Source organism: Peromyscus californicus, unplaced genomic scaffold, assembly GCF_007827085.1.
Source record: "Peromyscus californicus insignis strain IS unplaced genomic scaffold, ASM782708v3 Scaffold_4__1_contigs__length_199733344, whole genome shotgun sequence".
Taxonomy (NCBI): domain Eukaryota; kingdom Metazoa; phylum Chordata; class Mammalia; order Rodentia; family Cricetidae; genus Peromyscus; species Peromyscus californicus.
Genome location: NW_026294562.1, coordinates 84,734,906 through 84,758,906, shown reverse-complemented (window position 1 = coordinate 84,758,906; position 24,001 = coordinate 84,734,906). Strand labels below are relative to the sequence as shown.

The 24,001-nt window shown below is 46.2% G+C and overlaps 1 protein-coding gene across 2 annotated transcripts; it reads right to left on the bottom strand.

The window, feature by feature from the left end:
- Positions 1-80: 80 nt before the first annotated feature.
- Positions 81-19,140, bottom strand: Gde1 (glycerophosphodiester phosphodiesterase 1). 2 transcript variants are annotated; one of them, XM_052763229.1, is made up of 6 exons: positions 18,754-19,140; positions 11,462-11,637; positions 8,790-8,895; positions 6,516-6,608; positions 4,102-4,313; positions 81-674 (listed from the first exon to the last, which is right to left on the bottom strand). In XM_052763229.1, exons 1-6 carry the CDS (start codon positions 19,012-19,014, stop codon positions 527-529), a joined length of 996 nt encoding a protein of 331 aa, XP_052619189.1. In that variant the 5' UTR covers positions 19,015-19,140; the 3' UTR covers positions 81-526. The 2 variants fall into 2 exon arrangements, with proteins under 2 accessions (XP_052619189.1, XP_052619190.1); XM_052763230.1 differs by having other exon boundaries at positions 11,462-11,633; positions 18,754-18,868.
- Positions 19,141-24,001: the final 4,861 nt, after the last annotated feature.

Below are 24,001 nucleotides of genomic sequence, written 5' to 3'. Positions count from 1 at the left end.
TGAGGCCTCCAGCTTGCGGAGCAGCCTCCCCACACACAACACTCTAGGACCAAAGGCTTGGTACACAGTTTGCCCTCTGCTCACCTTTCAATGATTTTATTAGTATGGTCACAAGTTTGACACCTACTGGTCGCCGTTAACAGAGCTGACGACAAATATTGGAAATAAGTGCATTACTGAAGTATGGCAAGATTTAAAATGTCAACTGGGAGTGATCGTGCAAGCCCCATGCATTGATGCCTGTGTCCTAACTGCAGGACCCACTCTGCTCATCCTCATGGCTCTGTACCCTAATCAGGGTTGGGGCAGGGCCACCCTGCCTTTTTGCAGATCCAGATTTTTAAGGGCACAGTGTTGAGCCTTCCCTGGAGCATGGTGGCCACACCTGGTTTCAGCTTGTTGGGGTGAAAATACAACTATTGCTAGTGTGAGCCACAGGATCCCAGGGCTTGTGCTAACAGAATGTTCTGATGTCTCTGCAAGAGGCCTCCAGGCAGTTTTGCAATAGTGTTTCCTCCCGGGGAGTCTAGAAGTGAGGTGCACAGTCTTCTAGCATGCTGTCAGTGATGTAGCTAGACCCAAGATGGGACTCGTAATAATTCTTTTCATCAAAGGTGTTGACGGTCCAACTAACAACTTGGATTCCTTTAGCTGACCACTTCTTCAAATAGTCCCTGGAGAAAAGAGAAATATGGATTGAATTAGAATGAGCAGCTGTCCCTGGAATTGAGCATGTGAGTGAGTATCAACAGTTCCCAGAGAGTCTCCTGGTGGCCTCCTACTGCAGAAGGCTGGGAAACAGGCATGTCCTGTGCTCCTAATACAGTCAATGGAGTGCTGGGAACCCAGTGTGCCCTGTGCTCCTAATACAGTCAATGGAGTGCTGGGAACCCAGTGTGCCCTGTGCTCCTAATACAGTCAATGGAGTGCGGGGAACCCAGTGTGCCCTGTGCTCCTAATACAGTCAGTGGAGTGCTGGGAAACAGGCATGCCCTGTGCTCCTAATACAGTGGGGAGAGTATGGGAACCCAGCATGCCTTGCTCTCCTAATACAGTGGAGAGAGTATGGGAACCCAGCATGCTGTGTGACTCCTTTACACCATCCCAGCTTCAAACATTTCACAGTCACCAATGTCCCTGCCACTGGACCTGCCCTGTCTGTTTCTTCTTACATCACACTGCTGTTTCTTTCTGTATTGCCGAAACCTGACTTCCTTGAGAACAAGCTCCTCCACATCACACTTGAGCTTTTCCCCCTCCACTCTGTACTCAGGGTGAGAAGCAGTACTGTGAGCTCTTCCCCCCTCCACTCTGTACTCAGGGTGAGAAGCAGCACTGTGAGCTCTTCCCCCCTCCACTCTGTACTCAGGGTGAGAAGCAGTACTGTGAGCTCTTCCCCCCTCCACTCTGTACTCAGGGTGAGAAGCAGTACTGTGAGCTCTTCCCCCCTCCACTCTGTACTCAGGGTGAGAAGCAGTACTGTGAGCTCTTCCCCCCTCCACTCTGTACTCAGGGTGAGAAGCAGTACTGTGAGCTCTTCCCCACTCCACTCTGTACTCAGGGTGAGAAGCAGTACTGTGAGCTCTTCCCCCCTCCACTCTGTACTCAGGGTGAGAAGCAGTACTGTGAGCTCTTCCCCCCTCCACTCTGTACTCAGGGTGAGAAGCAGTACTGTGAGCTCTTCCCCCCTCCACTCTGTACTCAGGGTGAGAAGCAGTACTGTGAGCTCTTCCCCCCTCCACTCTGTACTCAGGGTGAGAAGCAGTACTGTGAGCTCTTCCCCCCTCCACTCTGTACTCAGGGTGAGAAGCAGTACTGTGAGTTCTTCCCCCTCCACTCTGTACTCAGGGTGAGAAGCAGTACTGTGAGCTCTTCCCCCCTCCACTCTGTACTCAGGGTGAGAAGCAGCACCCTAAGCCTTCCCCTCCTCCCTTTCTTCCTTTCAATTCACAAGTAGAACTTAGTTCGCTCCTGGCGCCCTGCCCTGTATCTTGGTGAACAGCTGTAGAACTCCTGAAAGTGCACTGACCTTCTCCTGTGTCCCCACCCCAGGTCACAGCAAAGGCTGCAATGAAAGGCAGTTGCTGTGATGCAAACCCGACACACACCTTCAAACAGCAAGCCTAGAGCAATCCCATTTTCTCAGACTCACAGGTCCAAGATGAGTCAGGGACCTCCGGACAGACAAAAGGCCCAGAACCCACACTCCAGAACTGGTTATTTCTCAAGAGAAATGAGCTACCTGGTGTGCAGCTGGGACAACATCCTCAACGAAGATGCCAAGTAAGGCAGCTTTGGTGAAGTCAGGTAAAAGGACACAAGTGTGAGCCTCTCACCCTCCACCACGCCCACTTCCTCACCTGGTCCCACACTGGCCCTCCCTGACACCTGCAGGGCTGGACTTCCTCTACCAAGTGGCTGATGGAGAAGCTGGAGTTCAACCCTGAGCCTTGGGCATGTGGGAGGCACTCACCACTCAACTGTGATCACCAGCCCTCTTTTATTTTCAAACAAGCTCTCCCTGTAGCCCAGGCTGGCCTTGAACTTGCAATCCTCCTGCTTTAGCCTCCAGAGTTGCTGGGATTTCAGGCCTGTGCCAGCAGAGTAACACTACCATCCTGCTCTTCCTTCTCTGGGATCCTCTCCCTGTCCAGACGAGGTCAGAGGACAATGTCTATGCACTGCTGGCTTCGGAGCTGTTGATGTCTGCTGTCTTTCACTACTGCTCTCCATCTTATTGAGACAGGGTCTCTCAATGAACCTGGAGCCTGAAGCTCCAGCTAGACTGGGCCCCAGAATCTGTTGGTCTAGTCCCTGAGCACTGGGGTTACAGGTGCACGCTGCAGCACTAGCTTTTACATGGTGCTATGGATCTGAAGTCAGGTCCCAGTGCTTGTACAGGAAGCACTTTACCCACCAAGCCATCTGCCCAGCCCTCAGCTGTGGTTTCCTATTTACTGGACTGAACACTGCATTGGCACCCCTGTCCTATTGGCCATTAACCTCCTACTGGACTCTAACATGCTTTCCAGGCAAGAGCCTGACTTTGGTTCTTCCCTGCAGCCTCAGCTTCCTCATGGAGCACACGGCAGCACTGTTGGCAGTCACCAAACGGCTGCTGCATTGAACGCATGAGCAAGCTGAAGTCATATGGAACTATACTGTGGAGCTACAGCTGGAAAACTGCCAAAGGAAGGGCTCAGAGATGTCAGCAGTTAGAGGAGGTCTGTAGGAGACGAGCTGAAGGGAGGGCGGGAGCTTAAGGCTGAGGTCACAGGAGGTTCTGCTGCAGCTCTGCCCCGCCCCTGTTCAGTTTCACAGGAGCCAATCATTAGCCATGCAATTCCCCTCTCACCATCACTCCCATTGTTTTCTTTAAAAACTGCACTGGGCCGGGCGGTGGTGGCGCACGCCTTTAATCCCAGCACTTGGGAGGCAGAGGCAGGCGGATCTCTGTGAGTTCGAGGCCAGCCTGGTCTCCAAAGCGAGTTCCAGGAAAGGCGCAAAGCTACACAGAGAAACCCTGTCTCGAAAAACCAAAAAAAAAAAAAAAAAAAAAAAACCTGCACTGGACACCGGGCTGGGGAGACAGCTACGGTAGTGCTTGCTGTGCAAAAGCACCAACACAAAACCAAAAAGGAAGTTGATGAGGTGAGCTACGATGCGTCAGCTCTGCCACAGGTATCTACAGACACACCAAGACTTACGGATATATTACACAGTTACTGTGCTACAGAAAATTGTCATTTAGTGTCTTAAAATAATAAAAAGAAGTGCTTGTCGTGCAAGCATGAGGACCACAGTTGGGTCCCAGCACCCACACAAAAGCCGGGAGACACAGCAGCGCTCAGGAGGTGGAGACAATCCTGAGGAAAAGCTGGCTAGCTGGACCAGCTCTATCAGTGAGCTTCGCACACACACAAACATGCACAACTGGAACCTGTATAATGGAAACTATCTGATCAGCCTGTTGTGGCTCCTCCCACACTCTCCCAGCGCCTGGCACCACTCTGATCTACCAGTCTGCATGTCTTTAACCCTCCTTCCCAGAAAGAGCACTCAGGACATGCGAGACCAAGAGAAAAACAACTTCCAACTTACGGGGAGACAAAATCCTTCTGCATGAGGAAGGCTGAGATTCCACAGAGGTACCACAAGACATTGTGCATGCTCCAGTCAAGCAAGATGTCCAACACCACAAATATGGACTGCTTCCAAAAGACAGTGTAGCGAGGCTTCCCGTCTCCAGTATGGCTCAGGCTCCAAGGCCTGTGAGTTAGGGCTGTTATTACTTTCTGATCCACTTTTCTCATCTGGAAAGGAATTTTGGAAAATAAAATGATCATGTCTTAAGTCTACAGTTTTTCAATATTTTCGATTTACCAAATATTCATTTGATGAGAAGGCCATGGTGCCTAACCCCATGGCTACTAAATATATCATCTCTCACAAACCCTTTGAGAAAACATATAACAGATGTAGATACTCAACTCAGTACAACTGAAGACCTTTCTTATAGCCCTACAGGAACTGCACTCCTATCAAAGGGAGAGGACTGGGCTGGGGAGGGAGCCCAGCAGCAGAGTAGGAGCACACATGAGGCCCCGGGTTCAGTCAGAAACACACAGAGCAGTGAGAGAGAAAATGTCAACCATAGGGTCAAGTTTTATTTGTTTGTTCATCTGGGTTTTTGGAGACAGGGTCTTCTGTAGCTCAGGCTGGCCAATCACACCAATCTTCCTGCCTCAGGCTCCCAAATGCTGGGGTTACAGATGTGCACTACCATGCCTAACTTTCAGGTCACGTTTTAATAATGCCATGAAGATAAACTTCCAGTCCAATTAACTGAATAGCAATTTAAATTCAGAACTCAATGAGGATGGAGGCACAGTCATTTTGAGATAGGCTGGTTACTTTCAACTCTATTCATGGTAAGACTGAAGAGCTGTGGGGAGGAAGGGGAGAGAGAAGGAAAGAGGGCTGTGAGGAGACTGGAAGAGGGCAGAGCAGGAATGGAGCAGTCTGGGAGGAGGGACCTCAGGCTGTGCTCTCAGCTCCCCGGGAGAGCATCACACACTCTAAAGGCCTCTGTGCTCAAGTAAGCCTGGGAAGCCTGATACCATGTGTCTGTAAGCCCCAGGGCCTTCACCCTGTGAAGGTCTGTACTGGCAGACACTGTCCCACTGCAGACATTTTCAGTGTATACTCTGTTGACCATGCTGGAAGGATGCCACAGAACTCATCATTTTGTAAACTAGTAAATAGATTAGGTAATTACCCTGTCTACAGGGGAACTAAATGATAGATCAGGAAGAGTCTCATTTGTAGATGAATTCTAGATTCTGAATAAAATATTAACATTTCATAACTTCCTAGTAAACTGACAGACCTGGCCACTGTACACCAGGAATCCATGACAAAGCTACAATGGCCCAAGAGAGGAAGTGTGCCTCCTGATGGGCATACATCTCCCACTAGGACATGACCTTGCTGAGAACAATCAATCCTAACCACATGGGTTCTTACTTTACCAGTTTACAGGAAGCAAAGTGGGGAGAGTCTGTAAAATCTCATGAGTGTACAATCACCAAATCCAGACATGGATAAACACAACAGCATAAATAATTTCAGGACTAGGGACACAGCTCAGTGGCAAAGTATGAGGCCCTAGTATGCATGAGGCCCTAGCAACACACACACACACACACACACACACACACACACACACACACACACACACACACACGCTCACATACACACACATGCACATTCAGATACATTCATCTGGTTTCTCCAATGAACACATGACTGGGGAAGGGATACTTTATTTGGGTATTGATGCAAATAAACAATTTTTTAAAACATAAATAACCAATTCTTATTTGAAAAAAGTTAAAAGCATTCATGGAACTCCTGATACATGAAAATTTCTATTTATCTCTGATGATAAGCAAAAGCTTATTAGGGAAGACCAATGGGGTAGAGAGGAAACAAGCAAGGTCATGGCTAAAAGGAATTCACGTATTAACCATTTTTATGTGCATTTGAAACACTATAGAAGAGGGGTTTTGTTGTTGTTGTTGTTTGAGACAGGGTTTCATTATATAACCCAGGCAGACCTCAAACTCAAATCCTCCTGCCTCATTCTTCTAAGTGTTGGGATTACAAGTGTTTCCCACCACACTGACAAGAGGTGTTTTTAAGGCATGTTTTACTGTTACTTTTTGGGAAGCAGGGCTGTGGACTTGTATTCTGTTCTGATGATGTTTACCAAGGCAACACGAATGAGCCTATAAAGTGCTTGGCTAAGAGAAGATGCTTTGAAGAGCGGCTGTGCACGTTAAGGAGCAGCAAGCAAGCACCCTGAGAGCTTCCGCTGCTCATAAAGCAAGAGCCTCTTGACTGTGGCTGCATTCAGTTCAGTGTGACAGGCATCAACCTTATGCTCACAGAGCCCACTGCTACTCCCTCCAGCAAGTAACCCAATGTGACATACAAAGAAAAGTCTAACTTACCTTGTAGATGACTTCCGGCAAGAATGAGCAGACCATACTGTTATTGTACAGCTGTGGAAATTCCATGTATATATTCTTGAGAGCAGCAGAAGCCTGTAGAACAGAAATTCATGTAGTTAAAATCTATCAAAATACCATTGTGCCAGCAAGCAGCTGTTACATGTTAAGTGCAAATGCTAGCAATTAAATCAGAAGCATGCTAATACTGCACATGGGGATGCTGAAAGTAATGGCCACCTCCACTGACAGTGAGGTACATTTTTAAACTCGAGCAGCGGAAGGAAGCAGCCAGGCATTGCTGTATTACCACCACGTTGAGAAGCTCACCAAGAACCACACTTTGGGGTAGCAATGAATGGCTATAGGCCAGAGAAGGCTCGAAACAAACACCCTTCCTCAGTCCCTGGTTAGCCATTAGGAAGAGTTGTTTCATACCCACAATCTACCTCACCCGAAAGAAGCCTGAGGTTCCCAGCTGGGAACTCCAAAGGTTGATTTGCTCAGGACAGACAGACCACTGAAAGGGCACCACTCATCATGGAGAACACAGGGGAAGCAGTGGGGTGAGGGGGATGGGAAAGAGCTGGAATTCTCTCAACTGTCCCCAAATGGAACACAAGTCTCTTTCTAGAGCAGCCCAGCTAATAGACAAGGGAGAAGTAACAGAATTTCCAAACTGACATCTCTAATCTTCTGAATGAATGTCAATAGCGGCTAACACAGGAAGAGTCACCAGACACCACAGACATCATCACTGTTGAACACTGCTGATTCTGGGACATGACATACTTCCCCAAAGTAGAGGGGAACACAGAAGTTACATGTGTCTGCCTCCTCTTCACTAATGAACTGGGTGAGAACTTAAATTCTCACAACCCTATATGGTAGTTTCATTATTCCCATTTTATCCACAAGGGAAGTGGAGCATGTCAAGCTTACCCTGTAGCAAGTACAGAGCTCTGTCAAGGTCTGTCAGACTCCACAGCCTGCACTCTTGGCTTCAGGACTCTACAACTCAGGTTTCTGCCAACACCTGCCCCTGTACTGCCATCTTGGTCAATGGGATCGCTGTGTTCTACCCAACCTTGGCTGAATACTATAAGCACCCATCTGGAAACAGGGGCTGAAGGTTCTCGAACAGTTTCTTCTTACTCCTTCCCCCCCTTCTCCTATTAAAATGAAACAAAACCAGACAGGAAGGACAGCAGTCTGGGTGAAATGGACCCTTCAGGGCTCCCAAACATGGACAACATCAGCAACCAAGCCTGGGGTGCTTATCAAAAAGACATGTTTTGTGGCTGTGGGCACAGCTGGGTGGTAGGCACATGTTTAGCATGCGTGAGGCCCTGGGTTCAATCCTAGACACCAAATATACAAATAAATACTTGGAATTCATTTGACCCCCATGTTAGGAATCTTCGGTATTCCTCCCTTGACGTGGCCTGTAAAATCCTGGTCTGACCTATTCAAGTCGAACAGGTACTTCAGGGGATTCTAGTTGGCAGGAAAACATAAGTACTTATAACCATCAGTTTACTGGAATAAAAACTAGTCACAAACATTCTCCTCTTCCCTTAAAAATGAGAGTTTACTGTAGTACAATTCCAGTGCACACTTATGCTCACACTGTGGTTCTAATAATTGGTTTAAATTATTTCCTGGGATTGGTAAGAATTCTCCAGTGATGAACACTAACAACTATGACTAAGGGTAAATATTCACATTGTCCAAATGAAGGACAAGTATTTGTTCTGGAGAAGCTAGTTATTAGACAAGTGTCATCCAAACTGTGGTTACCAGTGGGTTACACAGAGGGACATGTCTGATCTGTGAACTGCCAGAAGCTCTGAGCACAGCAGTTCCTTCTGAATGCAGTGCAGGTCCCCATCCAATCCCCTGAGCCTGGGAGGCAGATGTGGAGAACCAGCCTGCGTGCAACTCCTAGCTCCTTTTTGTGCAGTGAGTGGCCTGCTACAGAAGTGCCTCTTTCCCGATTACATCACATCTTTCGGAAACGTGTTCTGTAAAACCTGACCCTGCCACTCTGTGTTGGTTGAAGACTTGCAGGAGTTGGTAAAGGGCTCCATAAAAGGAAAACATTTTCAAAACTTAAAATACACAAACTGCATTTTATACTTCCATTAAGTAAATATAGCATAACTTATAAAAATGAGGAAAAAGAATAAATAAGAAAATATATGGTTAGTTTTGAAAATAATGAGCCTTCCATAAGACATCTTTTTAAAAAAGCAAAGTCCATGGAGTAAACTGTACCATATCTGCATGGCCTTTGACATCAAAGAAGATTGTGAGGTTGTGGCTGAGACACTCTGTCACGGCTTCCTTCAGGGTAGGGATCTTTTCATTAGGGAACTCATTTCTGCAAGAGAGGAGAAAGGAACGGCTCACAGCAGAGAGGACGGAAAAAGAGCGAGGGTTATTGGAATGGACACTTTACAAATGTCTCCCGAACAAAAGCCAAGAGTGCTTTCCCTTCTTCAACCACACCACAGCCAGAAAATCGACTACGGGGACCGGAACCAAAGAGCAACAGCGACAGCAAAACCCGTGTAAATGATAGCATTTCCACAGAACTGGGAGCCCACAACTGACTCAGTTTCCCAGTTTGAATCTGAAGTCTATTCTGAGTCAATAGAGTTCAGGCTTGTTTGCTCCAAGGCTGTGAGAAAGTCCTGATTAGCCTCAGTCTCCTTGAAGGGCTGTGAGAAAGTCCTGATTAGTCCACAAGAAGGAACACCCTATCTAGCTAGATGCAGGCTGCTGATGCCAGCCAGAGGTACATCGAGATAGAAAATGAAACTGCGCCGGGCGGTGGTGGCACACGCCTTTAATCCCAGCACTCGGGAGGCAGAGCCAGGCGGATCTCTGTGAGTTCGAGGCCAGCCTGGACTACCAAGTGAGTTCCAGGAAAGGCGCAAAGCTACAGAGAAACCCTGTCTCGAAAAACCAAAAAAAAAAAAAGAAAATGAAACTGCCTGCTCCTTGACACAAGGCAGGATAGATAGGATAGATAGTGGCTGAATGCCTGTGCTGTGCAATGTTCTACCTCTCTCTGTCCTGCAAAACTGTATATAAGCTGGCTGTGAATTAATCTCGGGGCTGTCCAGCACTGACCAGCACACCTCTCCACTCTTTTCTGTCTTCTTCATTGTCTCTTCAATCCGCATGCCTCCACTACCCAGCTGACTGTCGGCAGGCTCCGACAATATTAGTAATCTGCTCATCAAAGGGCAGACTACACCCACCTTTGGAGAACTCAGGGACTTGATTTTTAAGTTAATTCAATATCAATATCAAATAATTGAATATCAATAACAGAGTGGGAATGGGTTAAATGTACACACAGCATAAGTTAATTCTTCCTTATGTAGGGAAAACAATCCTACCACATGAGTCTATTAACTGTACTGCTATGTAGTTGTTTGTCTAAAACAGGGGTTCTCAATCTGTGGGTTGCGACCCTTTGGTGGTGGTGGGTGCGAATGACTCTTTCACAGGGGTCTTCTAAGACCATCTAAAAACACAGATATTCACATAAAATTACAGTTATGAAGTAGCAACGAAAATAATTTTATAGTTGGGGGGGTCACAACATGAGGAACTGTATTAAAGGGTCCAATCATTAGGAAGCTTGAGAACCACTGGTCTAAGAGAATATATATTCTGCTAAAGAAAACGAAGCTTAAGTGCCTGATACACAACAGATCAGCTTCCTCTCACAACAAAGTTTCACTCTACACAGTTTAATTTGTGCCCATTCCAACCTATTACTATCAGATCTTGGCTTGAAAAAGTGCATGGATAGTTTACATGTAACAGGCAATTCCATCAGCCATTTGGGCTGATGTCCACTCCACGGAGCGAGAGAGTGAGCCCTAAGCTTGCTGTTCTCTTGACACCCTCCCCCCTTATTTTGTTTTGCTGAGACAAGGTCTCACTGTATAGCCCAGGCTGGCTGGAACTTCTGATCCCCTTGCCAAGCAGAGGGATTACAAGCACAGGCTACTGAACCACTACACCTAACTAGCTAGAGTTAAAACACCTGTTTTTCCTGAAACATGGCTCTAAATTAAGCCAAGTACTTCATTTGGAATTGATCATTGGAAAGGCTATTCGTTGTAATTGTGGAATCAAGAGTAGTTATATGGGGCTGGAGAGACGGCTCAGTGGTTAAGAGCACTGACTGCTCTTCCAGAGGACCAGGGCTTGATTCCTTGCTCCCACAATCCCAGGGCAGGTCATAACTGTCTGTAACTCCAGTTCTAGAGGATCCGCTGCCTCCTCTAGACTCCTCAAGCACTGTACATACAAGGTGCACAGACATACATTATTATTTTATGTGTATGGGTCTTTGCCTGCATGTATGTCTCCGTATCAAATGCAGGCCTGGTGCCCGTAGGGGTTAGAAAAGAGTGTCAAGTCCCCCAGCACTGGAGTTACAGACAACTGTGAGCTGCCATGTGGGTGGTGGGACTCAAACTTGGGTTCTCTGGAAGGACAGTCATTGCTTTTAGTTTTTGAGCCATCTCTCCAGCCCCCCGTCTTCATCGTGACAATAAAAACATGTGCTTATGGTTTTTAATGAAATGCTAGTTCCCTGGCCAGTGGCTGATACTCCTTGAATATTGATTTTCTGACCCAGTGATGAAGGTCTGATCCTCTGTAAGATGACTCAGACCTAAAAGAAATTAAAGTCAGCCAAAGCCAACATCCTGGTGCTGGAAGGAATATCAATAACAGAGTGGGAATGGGTTAAATGTACACACAGCATCTCTGTTGTTGCTGATGTGTACTCACTACTTGGGAAACCTGTTAAGTTCAAATGAAAAACCTTTCTTAGAATAGACATACTTAGAAGGTGCCAGTGCCTACCTGTGACCACCATGACAGCTGAAGGACCCGTGTGAATGGCATCAGTGACTCACCTGAGTCTGTGATTTGCTGCAGGGTTAAGTTTCCTAATTTGTTCAAATGTCAGATCACATAGTCGGCCAGACCCGTCTGTTGTCCTATCTACCGTGTTATCGTGCATCAAGACAGGAACTCCGTCAGAAGTAAACTCGATGTCCAACTCCACACCTGCTGCTCCATTCTTAGCTGCCTTAACAAAAACATCCACAATATTAATGTCAACACCTACAGATATCACTTGATATCTAAACACAAAAGGAAAGTAACATGGCTGATGAAGTAGACAGCCACCCGCCCTTATGGATTTCTGTCCCTTTCCTCTTCCAGGCAGCCCCCAGATAACTTGTTTCTCATGGATGCCACTGTCTCAACTCTCACACTTGTCAAGTCCTTAAAAAGATCTAGCTCTCACTCTTCCCACTGTCATAGCAGCAGAACGAGGAGACTTCTGACCGCAAGCTTCTTCTGGGCTATGGTGGCTTTGAACATTTACACAAACTCTACAGTATGTCTACTCTGTCAGATGGAAAAGCTGGTCCCTGCCCTGTGCTGCTCCTTACTCAGCTATTTCACAGCTCTGGTATAAACAAGATGAATCAGGATTGTGTTGGGTTAACCTCATCCTCTCTGAGAAACACCAAGACTAGGGGACAACTGTTTGATCATGCCTGTAGCACTGGTCGTGGGCCAGGAAGCTGATAAGTTAATAAGATGTATTTGAATTTATGTAACAAGAATTTAGGCACCCACTGTAGCTCAGTGGTAGAGTCCTCTGTTTAGCATGCAAGCAAATAAATAATAAAATCTAATCACTAACTTAGAAACACACTGATGTGTGCCTCCTTGGCTTCCTCATCACAATGAACATAGTAAATGCTCATTATGATCATAATTTTTCTTTTGGTTCACTGCAAACACACATAGTATTTAGTAAAAAGCCTTAACAGATATAATAAAGGAAATGATAAAAGAGATGATAAAGTTATAATAGTTATTAGCCTTTTCTAGTTTCCAGGAATTACTGTGTTTTAAGTGTATTAACTCATCTGATTCTTACAACAAACACTATTAAGCAAGTGCTAGTAACACCCCCATTTTTCAGATGAGGAAATTGAGACAGATTCAGAAATTTGGGCTGGAGAGGTAGCTCAGTGGTTAAGAGCTCTGGCTGCTCTTTCAGAGGTCCTGAGTTCAATTCCCAGCAACCACAAGGTAGCTTACAGCCATCTATAATGGGACCTGATGCCCTTTCCTGGCAGACAGAGTCCTCAAACCTTTAAAAAATACATAACACAAATAAATAAAATTTTAAGGATTCAGATCTTTGCCCAGCAGTACACAGGTTGGGATGTAGCAGCAGCTGCACTCTGCACCATGTGACTTTATTATTAATGGCTCTATTGCAGAAGGACTAGCCACCTCAAGGTTGGCATGAGTGACAGTCCCTGTTGTTCCCTTGCAGGGTTTATGTACTCAGCACACAGTGAAGTACCCATGAAGGGCATGCAATACTGTGCTAATGCAGTTAAGCACGCCACAGGTTCACCAAGTTATGCACTCTGTCCCTTAAGCATGCATTTCAAAGGTAAGGAGTCAGATTTGCCAGTCAAATTTAAGGGGGGAGGTTTTTCTACTTCATGCCAATATTTGTCTACCATGATACTATAGTTAGAAATCTACATATTCTTTTAGTTTCACTCATGTGACCATGAAATCCCTTCGATTCCATCTCTGGCTGTGTGATCTAGGTTGAGTTACCATCTGGCTAGGCTCAGCTTCTTCATTAAGATGGCATTTCCATAATGCTCCACAGGGTTGTGAGGATGTGGAAATAATGCCTGTAATGAGCCTGGTACCCAGCTCAGAGGTGGCATTCCCCACAAGCTATTACAACAAGAAAGATAAGCTCAGTGAGTCATTCCAAGAAAAGCTTCCATCTATACTGATGAAAAAGCTTTACAATATGAAAGGTTACAACCTGCCTAAGTTAAAATTGAAATGTACCATAAGTCAACATGGCTTATGTTTTATAACATAAAATCACAATTCAGTGTACACCACACATTTCTTTCACTATAATACAAACAATATCCTTATTTCTTGATGCTACACTACACATTTAATTGTACTTCTTTCTCTTCACCAGGATTATTTGGTCACAAAACAAGTAAGATGAGACACAGTATTTTAACAAGAGTACTAACATGAATGAATGAAGACCACTAATTTATGCTGCTTGCACTTCTCTCTCTCTCTCTCTCTCTCTCTCTCTCTCTCTCTCTCTCTCTCTCTCTCTCTCTCTCTCAGTGCTGGGGATCCAGCTCCACATCTTACACATGCCATCACTGGCTTATTTACTCAGCCCTTGGTTTTTAGAGGCAGGGTCTCACTATGTAGTTTGGGATGGTCTTGAACTCACAATCCTCCTGCTGCCTCAGGCTCCTGACGACTGTGATTCCAGATGTCACCACTCACCTACCTATTGTCTTTTGAGCAGTTTATTAAAAACAAAAAACAAATAAACAAAAAACCACCACAAAATAAAAACAAACTCACAAACCCTAAAAAGATTGTTCAGAAAACAATTAGAGTTTCTGAGAGCAGATGACCACATTCAACTTGCTTTCCCAGTACTCTGAAGTTGAACCCTTGCCTCTAATTCACAGGAAGATCTAGAGGACTCTTTCAGGCAAGAGAAACAGCAGACAAACTGCAAAGACCTCAGGTAGGAAGGAGCCACTGAGGCGGGTGCAAAGGCTTACTGCTGCCCAAACCGACTGCCTTTCTTATAGTTAGTGCAGACTCATCCTTGCCTTAGTGTTCAGCTTGGCTCACAATACGTGTTGCTGGTGTGTGTGTGTGTGTGTGTGTGTGTGTGTGTGTGTGTGTGTGTGTGTGTATTCCCATTATGTTGGATGGGGGCACCCAGGAATGTGATGCCCCACCTGCACTGACCACCTGCTAAACACAGTGAGAGCTGGCAGACACCAGGCCACTGGCAAGCAGATTGAGCAACAGAACCTAAGTAATCCATGAACATCCTCAAACAGCTATGTTAGCCTGCTGGTGGCCAAGCTTCCTCCCACTCCCACTCATTAGGTAAGACAGTGAGTCCTCTGACTATGAGAAATTTGAAGTTAGATATTCAAGTACATGAAGCCAAAAGCATCCTAAACAAACACTGGTGATTGGAACAGAGACATCGGGGCCCCTGAGAAGGAAGAGAGAAAAAGTTAGGGGCTGGGAGTGCAGGTCAGTGGTAGAGTGCTTTGCTTAGCTTGCTTGAGGTTTTGGGTTCCAGTCCTGACACTACAAAACACAGAATGCAAAACCAGACTGGAAGGCAGGAGGGAGCAAGGGAACTTAGACGAACTCACAGAGATCCACCTGCCTCTGCCTCCCAAGTGCTGGGATTAAAGGCATGTGCCACCACCGCCCGGTGCAAGCAGAGGTTTTAAGAGAAAGAAGGATGTAATTTCCCCAGACAGGGTCTCTTATGTAGCCCTGACTGGGTTGGAACTTGCTATATCTATATCTCTATATCTATATCTATCTATCTATATATAGAGAGATATATCTATATCTCTCTCTATATATAACAAAACTGGCTTCAAACTCACAGAGATCTGCCTGTCTCTGCCTCCTGAGCACTGGGATAAAGACCTCTGCCACCACACCCATCTATAATTTTTATTTTTAAAGCCATCTTCTAGTACTGAGTGGACTGTGAACATGATTGTATTTCTTTGCCACCATTTTTAATAGTGTATCTGGGTTTTTTTTAAATATTTTAAAATTATTTTAATTATACGTATATGTGTCTGTGTGGGGGTATTCACAAGTCAGTGCAGGTGTCTGTGGAAGCCAGAGGTGATGGATCACCTGGAGCTAGAGTTCTAGTAGTCCTCTGCAAGAGCAGTATATTCTCTTAATTGCTGAGCCTCCTCTCTGGCCCCTGTTTTTGTGGGATTTTGGAGGGTGGGGTGGGGTGGGATTGTTTTTTCTCTATGTAGCTCTTGCTGTCCTGGAACTTGCTCTGTAGACCAGGCTGGCCTCGAACTCACAGAGATCCACCTGCCTCTGCCTCCCCAGTGCTGGGATCAAAGGTGTGCACCACTACCGCCCGTGTGCCAACTGTTTTTTTTTTTTTTAAGATTTATTTATTTATTACGTATACAGAAGAGGGTGCCAGATCTCATTACAGATGGTTGTGAGCCACCCACCATGTGGTTGCTGGGAATTGAACTCAGGACCTCTGGAAGAGCAGCCGGTGCTCTTAACCTCTGAGCCATCTCTCCAGCCCGCCAACTGTTTTTTTAATCCATTCATTTCACATTTAGCTAGTTTTCTTCATGTAACTATCATATTACCTGCCAGAGACTCCATTGGTCAGAGCATCTCTGTCCCAGTAGAACTATGTCTAAGAATACAAATTATGAGGTGCAAATGGGCAAGGCGAAGGATGGAACACAATCCAAAATTCAAATCTGATGGAAATTCTCCCGCCTCCCCTCACACTCGGTTTTTTGAGACAAGGTTTCTCTGTGTAGCCCCGGCTGTCCTTAAACTTGCTCTGTAGACCAGGCTGACTTCGAACTCAGAGATCTGCCTGCCTCTGCTGGGATTAAAGGCGTGTGCCATCACCCAGCTGGAAATTCAAGTCAAGAGAGGTCACGGCCTTGTCTTCTGCAGTCTGCATCTGGCAGCTAAAGATGGTCCAAATGACCTGGTCTTCTTCTTTTTTTTTTTTTTTTTTTTTTTTGGTTTTTCAAGACAGGGTTTCTCTTTGTAGCTTTGGAGCCTGTCCTGGAACTCACTCTGTAGACCAGGCTGGCCTTGAACTCACAGAGATCCACCTGCCTCTGCCTCCCGAGTGCTGGGATTAAAAGCGTGGGCCACCACCGCTCCAGCAACCTTCTCTTCTTGCAGACTGAACTGCCACATTTCCTTTCCTCTTCAGCCCAGGAAGCCATCTGATACAATGTAAGAGTCACTGTAATTGTATGTAAGACATGCTCCTCCCACAGGGAACTTTGCTCTGCTTTCTTTGACACAACAGGATGAACACTGTATTTGCATCTCACATATATGCTTCCTCATTCATTTAATATGACTGATCCAGGCAAACATACTCTTGGCCAAATCACACTGTCAACAAATGCTTAGGAACACTTTCTGTGCTCAGTTAACTTTGAGTATTCTTTAAGGCAATTTACATCCAGGTGAGCGGAAATGGAACCAATGGCCATCATGTGCTTTTCCTCTTCTCCTGACAATGGACATACACCTGCCCTTCACCAACTCAAAGGCTGTCTGTCCACTGTCTCTTCCTCAGATTTAGTTTCCTCATCTTTATTCTGGGATGGCATTCTATATGGCATCAAGCTGTCCTTAGATCCCCGGGAAATAGCTCACACATGGGATTTCACTAGCCTTTGTGTACATTAGTCCAGAACCCCATCACCTATTTTATAGATACCATTATTCTTTTCACTTACAAACAGGGAAAGTGAGGTTAGGGCTGAGGCCAGGGTGCTCCACGTGCTCGGTAGATAGTACTGGATTATGAGCAAGTTACTTTAGCTGGACAAAGAAAATAGAGAACTCGCATTCAAACACCCTGGAAAATATTTTAATATAGGCCAGAGCATCAAGTCTTCCCATCAGGAGAAGGCTTTAGTCTGGAACAGTGGTTCTCAACCTCTGGGTCATGACCCTTTGGGAGGTCAAATGATCCTTTCACAGGGGTCTCCTAAGACCATCGGTAAACACAGAAATATACATTACAATTCATAACAGTAACAAAATTGCAGTTATTAAGTAGCAATGAAAATAATTTTATGGTTGGGGGTCACCACTACATGAAGAGCTATGTTCAAGGGTCGCAGCATTAGGAAGGTTGAGAACTTCTATTGTAGAAGGAGCTGTGTGTGTGTTGGAGTCACAGTTTTCCCCCATAGTCCACATCTTGAAGAAATGAGAAGACAGGCGTACAGCTGTCTAAAAGGTCGGGTGTGGTGGCGCACACCTTTAGTCCCAGTACTCTAAAGGGAGGCAGAGGCAGGCGATCTTGGTGAGTTCAAGGCCAGCCTGGTCTACCCAGCCAGTTCCAGGGCAGCCAAGGCTACTGAGACCCTGTCTCAAAAAGCAAAGGAAAAAAAAAAATAACAAAACAAAGCAAAACAAAAAGGAATAAAAGCTGTAGTATTTGCATAAAGTCTAGGAATGTCCTCCAACACCCAAGTCAGCTCTCAAAAGTTCTTATGCCTAAAGGAAACTACTATCTAAGTAGTCAGGCTGCGCCACTACTCCACACATTTTTTCCACGGCTATTTTTTGATCCTCAAGAATGCTGACTGTAGTACAAGGAGCGCACAGTTCACTGAATGCTCTTACCATGCAAGCTGTCATTAATACCAAAACAGAAGACTTACAAGGACAAGGGGTTATCACAATTCTCCAGGGTGCCTTTCGGCAAAGGGAGACAAATATTGATCAGGAGGCTGGCTGCTAGTGTTGACCATGAAAGTGTGTTGGGAGAGATAAGGACAGTATCCAAGTAATGTAGAGGGGAAAAAAAATACACCCTGTGATAAGAGCAATTTGGACTAATCTCTCCTCACCAGGTAGTGGTGGTGCATACCTTTGATCCCAGCACTCAGGAGGCAAAGGCAGGTGGATCTTAGTGCAAGGCCAGCCTGGTCTATGGAGGAGAGTTCCAGGACAGCAAGGGCTACAAAAAGAAACCCTGTCTCGGAAAAGAAAAATAGAAAAAAGAATAATCTCATTTACTGACAAGAACCTATTTGACCTGGTTCATGGTTCATGTCTTAGTGAATCCGCACACTTGATTTTGTTCTGCTCCGCGAAGCCAGGACCACATATCTGTTGTGGTACCTCACCACTCCGACATCAGCCTCACCTCAGGACCTTTGCACTTGCCATCGGCATTTCCTGGAACACTTCCCACAGACTCCAAAATTCCTTGTAATTCTAGTTCCAGTTCACACATCTCTACTCCATAGAAGACTAGTCTGCCGCAAATCCGTCCACACCTTTTACTTCTGCTACATAGTTGCATTTCACCCTTAAAAGTATCCTATTATCTCTCTCAACTCCGACGAAAGCCCTGCCCAAGGAGCTCGGCCTGGTTCGAGACTGTCACCCTAGCGTCTGGCACAAACCACGTCTACAAGTACCTGCGGAATTAATTCTAGAAATAGCAGAAGTGGGGAGGGATGCGGGGCCGGGCTGCGGAGGAGAGGGGGGCCTGCGGCGAAGCAGGCCCAAGGCTTGTAGTGCTCACCTGCCGGATGGCCGCCAGCGTGTTCTCGGGCGCGTCGTGGCTGCCGCCGCGGTGGGCGATGGCGGACACGCGGTCACGGGGCTTGAGCACCTGCAGGACCCGGCGGGACGGCACCGGCTCGAAGCTGAAGAGCCGCAGCAGGACGTAGAGGCTGCCGGTGAGGACGCAGGCGTTGAAGGGGCTGCGCGTCACCACCAGCAGCAGCACCAGCAAGAAGGAGAAGGGGCCCAGGAGGCCGCCCTGGTCCTCCCACAGCCACATGCCGGCGCCTGCACCGGCACGGACCGGAGCCCCGGACCTGCCGGGCGACGCGGAGACGCCGAGGTACTGGCCACAGCCGGAACCCTCCGCTGGGAGCAGCGATGCACAATGGCGGCGACGGACCCATCTCGAGAAAGAGCCCGCCCCCCGGCCAATCAGAGTCCCGGAGCTCCAGCGTTAGGGGCGGAGCCGCTGTCATGACAACAGGGGCAGACCCAGGCTCCAGGCCGGGCTTCCAAGGCAGCTTAGGGTTACAGGAGGCGAGGTCAGGACTTCAGCCCTGGCCTTTAGACTCAGTAGGAGGGAGAGACTGCCAAGGTTCCTTAGTGACCTTGTATCTGACCTCGAGAAAATTGAAGGCTGGGTGACTCTGAAGGAACAGGACGCTTAGCCTGTTTATTTAGATGTGCCAACTAAACACTGGCTTAGGTGTTATTGTTTCTGGAGTTCTGCGTCAGAGTCTGGGCCCTGGCATCTGTAAACAGCGAGCGTGGCTCAGTGAACCAATAAAATAGTGAAAAGCAGAAAAATGGTCACATTGGGAAGAGGTCTAGTGTAGTGACACACACTAACTCCCAAGTCCATTTTCAGGGTTCTGACATGAGGTTTAAGTTTAAATAGAGGGCAAGAGGTGTGCCTAGATAAATAAGAAGTCCCGCCCACCATGGACCCATTTAGTTCCAGTCTGTCCTGAAAGGTCGTCTGACAGAACTGTGTGAACAAGTTCCTCCTTCAGGCTGATACAGGCTCTAAGCCTTTTCCTTCCCTCAAAATGAGACTCCTGGGGAGATTCCAATTTCCTGGGGTCCATGCCCTTAAACGTTATCAAGAAGGAAGACTCACAAGTGTCTCTTTGGAATATCTTCATTCCTGCAAGAACTGTTCCACTAGGGACACACAAGGTGTGTGCTCTTAGTGAGATTACCTTCCCCTGGGGGAAGTGTTAGTGAGTATGATAAAAAAGACAAGGAAATTTAAGGGGAAGCAGGAAGGGAAAAGGCCCTATGGGAAATGTGGTTAAAGTCTCTTGAGAATCCAGAATTCCAGCACATATAGGCCACATTCTTTTTATATAGTGATGCTTCAAGGCAGAATGCTCAAATAGCAACAAATCTTGCTTAAGGTCTCATAATATATGGCCTTTCTCCTTTTCCAGCTGCAAACCTGCAATTTACTGAGCGTTAACCTCCTTATGCAACCTTTACGAGCTATGGTTTTGTCTTATGGATTGTGGTTCTTCCCAAGGTACCCCCAGAGCCATCCTAAATCTCATTTATTGGAAAAAGTTTCTTAAGAACTACCTTAACTACCTTAGTTGCTACTGCTAAGACACAGTAAACTCTTCCTAACAAACTCCAACTCTGTTTCATATTGGCTCATCCTAAAATTCTTTCCTGTGGTGAAGCCAAGGACCCTGTCTTCACCTGAGGGGAGGTCTCTAAAAAGTCAAGCGGCAGCACGGCACTGTGTGTCTGGCCCATGCTCCACGCCCCACTGCTGTTCACAGTAGCAGTAGTGCAGATGACACCAGACACTTGGCCATGTCCCAGGAAAGGTTTGTGCTGGCAAGCCCTAGAGACACACCTTATTCTTACAGTGGCCTTCCTTGAGATAGGCATCATATCAGAAGACTGACTTCTGTTGACTTTGGAAGGCTTTCCAGGCACAGTCAGACTATAAATGTGGGAGGAATTTGGATCATCTCCTATGTCATTGATGAAGAAACTAAGGAGGAATAAAGGAGCAATTTCCATATGAGGCCACTGCAGTCACTTGCAACCTTGATACAAAACAAAAAAACCAAAAACCAAAAACACAGCTCTGACCTCTTTCAGGAGCCAGATCTGAGTGATCACAGCCCAAGAATGTGCATTTAGGTCTCCTTAAACACAACGTTGCAATGCGGAAGCAATTTCATGTTTTTTGTTTTGTTTTGTTTTTGAGACAGGGTCACACTATGAACCTTGGCTAGCCTGGAAATTCTGTTTTGTTTTGTTTTTCCAGACAGGGTTTCTCTGTGTAACTTTGGAGCCTGTCCTGGAACTTGCTCTGTAGATCAGGCTGGCCTCGAACTCACAGAGATCCACCTTCCTCTGCCTTACAAGTGCTTGGATTAAAGGCGTGAGCCACCACCACCCGGCTGGCCTGGAACTTTTTATGTAAACCAGGCTGGTTTCAAACGCATAGAGATCTGCTTGCCTCTGCTTCCAGAGTACTGGGGTATGTGCCACTAAGCCTTGCAAATTTTTATAGTAACAGAACAAAGAAAGTTATAAATCAAGGCATTTTTGTGCAGGGCATGGTAGCACAAGCCTTAAATCGCACCAGAGGCAAACTTATCTCTTGTTCATAGCCAGCCAGGGCTACACAGTGAGACCCTTTTCAAAACGGACAAACAAACAAACAACGGCATTTAAAAAATACTTGGGTGGAAACATTAATTGGTCAGTTAGAGCAGACGAAGGAATCTTGTCTGTAGGCCTCAGATGTTATCTGCTAAGCACGCTTAGTTGGGATTTTGTTAACCCATTCTAAAGGTTTTGGTTCACTTGTTTTTCAATCTGTTTAGGAGGGTGTTAGGTCTGACACAGAGGTGGGCAAGGAACGGCTCTTCAGGGAGCAGGACGTGGTGGCGCACACCTTTAATTACAGCACCCGAGGCAGAGGCAGGCGGATGGATCTCTGAGTTTGAGATCAGTCTGGTCTATAAAGTGAGTTCCAGGACAGCCATTAAACAAATATTCTGCAACAAGAAGACACTTAAGCAGATAGTGTCTTCCTAGGAATTCTCTACATGAGGGAACAAAAGATGGGTAGATTCTCAAGCCCTTAATTCCTATGCTGTAAAGGTAAAAATACGTCTTTCCCCTCCCTTTTTGACTATGAGTAGAAATACATTTCTCTGTCATTTACCCTCTTATTGCAGGGACAAAACATACTGGGTTCAGGATACCCATGAAATCTCCAAAGATTAGATGGATTGTGGTGGCACATGCCTTTAATCCCAGCACTCAGGAGGCAGAGGCAGGTGGATCTCCGTGAATTCTACAGAGTGAATTCCAGGACAGCCAGGGCTACACAGAGAAACCCTGTCTTGAAAAACAAACAAACAAACAAAAAAACCAAAAAGAAATCTCCAAAGATGATTCATTGTTATTTTAATTCTCTCTGTCTGTGTCTCTGTCTGTGTCTCTGTCTCTGTCTCTGTCTCTCTCTCTCTCTCTCTCTTTCTCTCTCTGCGTGTGTGTGTGTGTGTGTGTGTGTGTGTGTGTGTGTGTGTGTGTGTGTGTACCTGCATATGGAGGTCACAGGACAGACAGCATTGGATGTTGGTTCTCAGGCACCATCCACCTTTTCTTGGCAATAGAGTCTCTCACTAGACTGGCTGGCCATTGAGTCCCAGATATTCATTCGCCTGTCTCTGCCTCTTCAGCACTGAAGCCCAGCTTTTTAGAGTGGATTCTGGCAGTCAAGCCCATTTTTATCTCCCAGGCCTGATCTATATTTATACAAGAAAAAACTTCTTAAGGCAGGAGGAAGAGATTTCTTTCAAAGAGATTTCATCCCTAGTTCGGAATGGCAGCTCATGCCCAAAACCCCAGCCCCTGGGAGGAGGAACAAGAGGATCATGGGAGTTCCAGGTCTGTACTTAAAAAAATTCATTGTCCTCAAGATTAACGGAACATTACTGGACCTTGGACTACATCTCTGGGATCATTCTCTGCTATGGGGCCCTCTTGTCTCTGTTGGCACTGCCCCTCACGCCCCTTCCATCACACCATTCCCTCTTCTAGAGGAGCTGCATCTACTCAAAGCTTTTGCCCGAGAGCTCATTCTCTCTGCGTCTCATGTTTATTTCTGTGACACTGGGACAGGCGTTCCCTCGAGTCCTCTATCATTTCCACTGTTCCTCTGCCTCCAGTTCTTACTTGCCCTGCTTTTCTTTTTCTTTCTTGGCATGAATGTAAGTGTGTGTGTGTACACATATATAGGGAGACCAGAGGTGGACATCTGGTATCTTTCTCAGTCAGTTTCCACATGAGTTTTGAGGCAGGGTCTTTCACTGAGACTAGAGCTAGAATGCTGGCCAGCAAGCTCCAGTGAGTTCCTGTATGTAGTTTCCATATGCCCAGAACTGAGAATTACAGTTTCCAGCCAGGGCCCACAGCTTTTGTAGGAGAGTGCTCAGTCTCTGAACTCAGGTTCTCAAGATTGTGTGTGGCAAACACTTTACTGACTGAGCTGCCTCTCCAGCCCACCCTTCTTCTTATTAAAAAATTTCATACCAGGTGCTATATAATAGTTTTCTGAGTTATGCCTCAAAACCACCCTTGGTAGACTCTTTAAAACTCTCTCTCTCTCTCTCCATACATATGTAAGTACTGAAAGGAAGGTAAATCCCAGTTACAGAATGGAAATAGTGTCATTAAAAACAAACAAACAAACAAACAAACAAACAAACAAACAAACAAACAAACACCCCCGCTGGCAGTAAGTTATTTAGATAGGAACTAGCAAAAAATATTTGTGGCCTTCTTTTCCTGCCAACTTGAACCTGTTGCCTGTTCCTCTGGACATTTCTGTCCCCTACTGATCTGTAAATGAGCACAAATATATTAAGGCTTTGAGTTGGCACCTAGGATTCAGCAACATTTTTCATTTATAGAGAAAACATTTTGGTGAATGCTGTACATTTTCCACCGACCAAACAGGAAGAGGCTATCTCTATACAGATAAGCAAAAAATACCCGACAACATCAGGGAACACTTCTGGGGCTTTAGGTTCTGAGGAGAATTCCTATATCATTTACAGTCAAAGCCCTTAGTTTGCAGTGAAGACTACTTCTCCCAGTGTGCATCTCGCTTGCCGTAAAGACTGTGCCTGCAATTGCTAACTCGCAATGCACCTTGGGGATTGTAGTCCATGGAGGCCCAACCGCTCAACTGCCCGCCAAACAGCCACCGGAAGTACCGGCCCTGAGGGGTG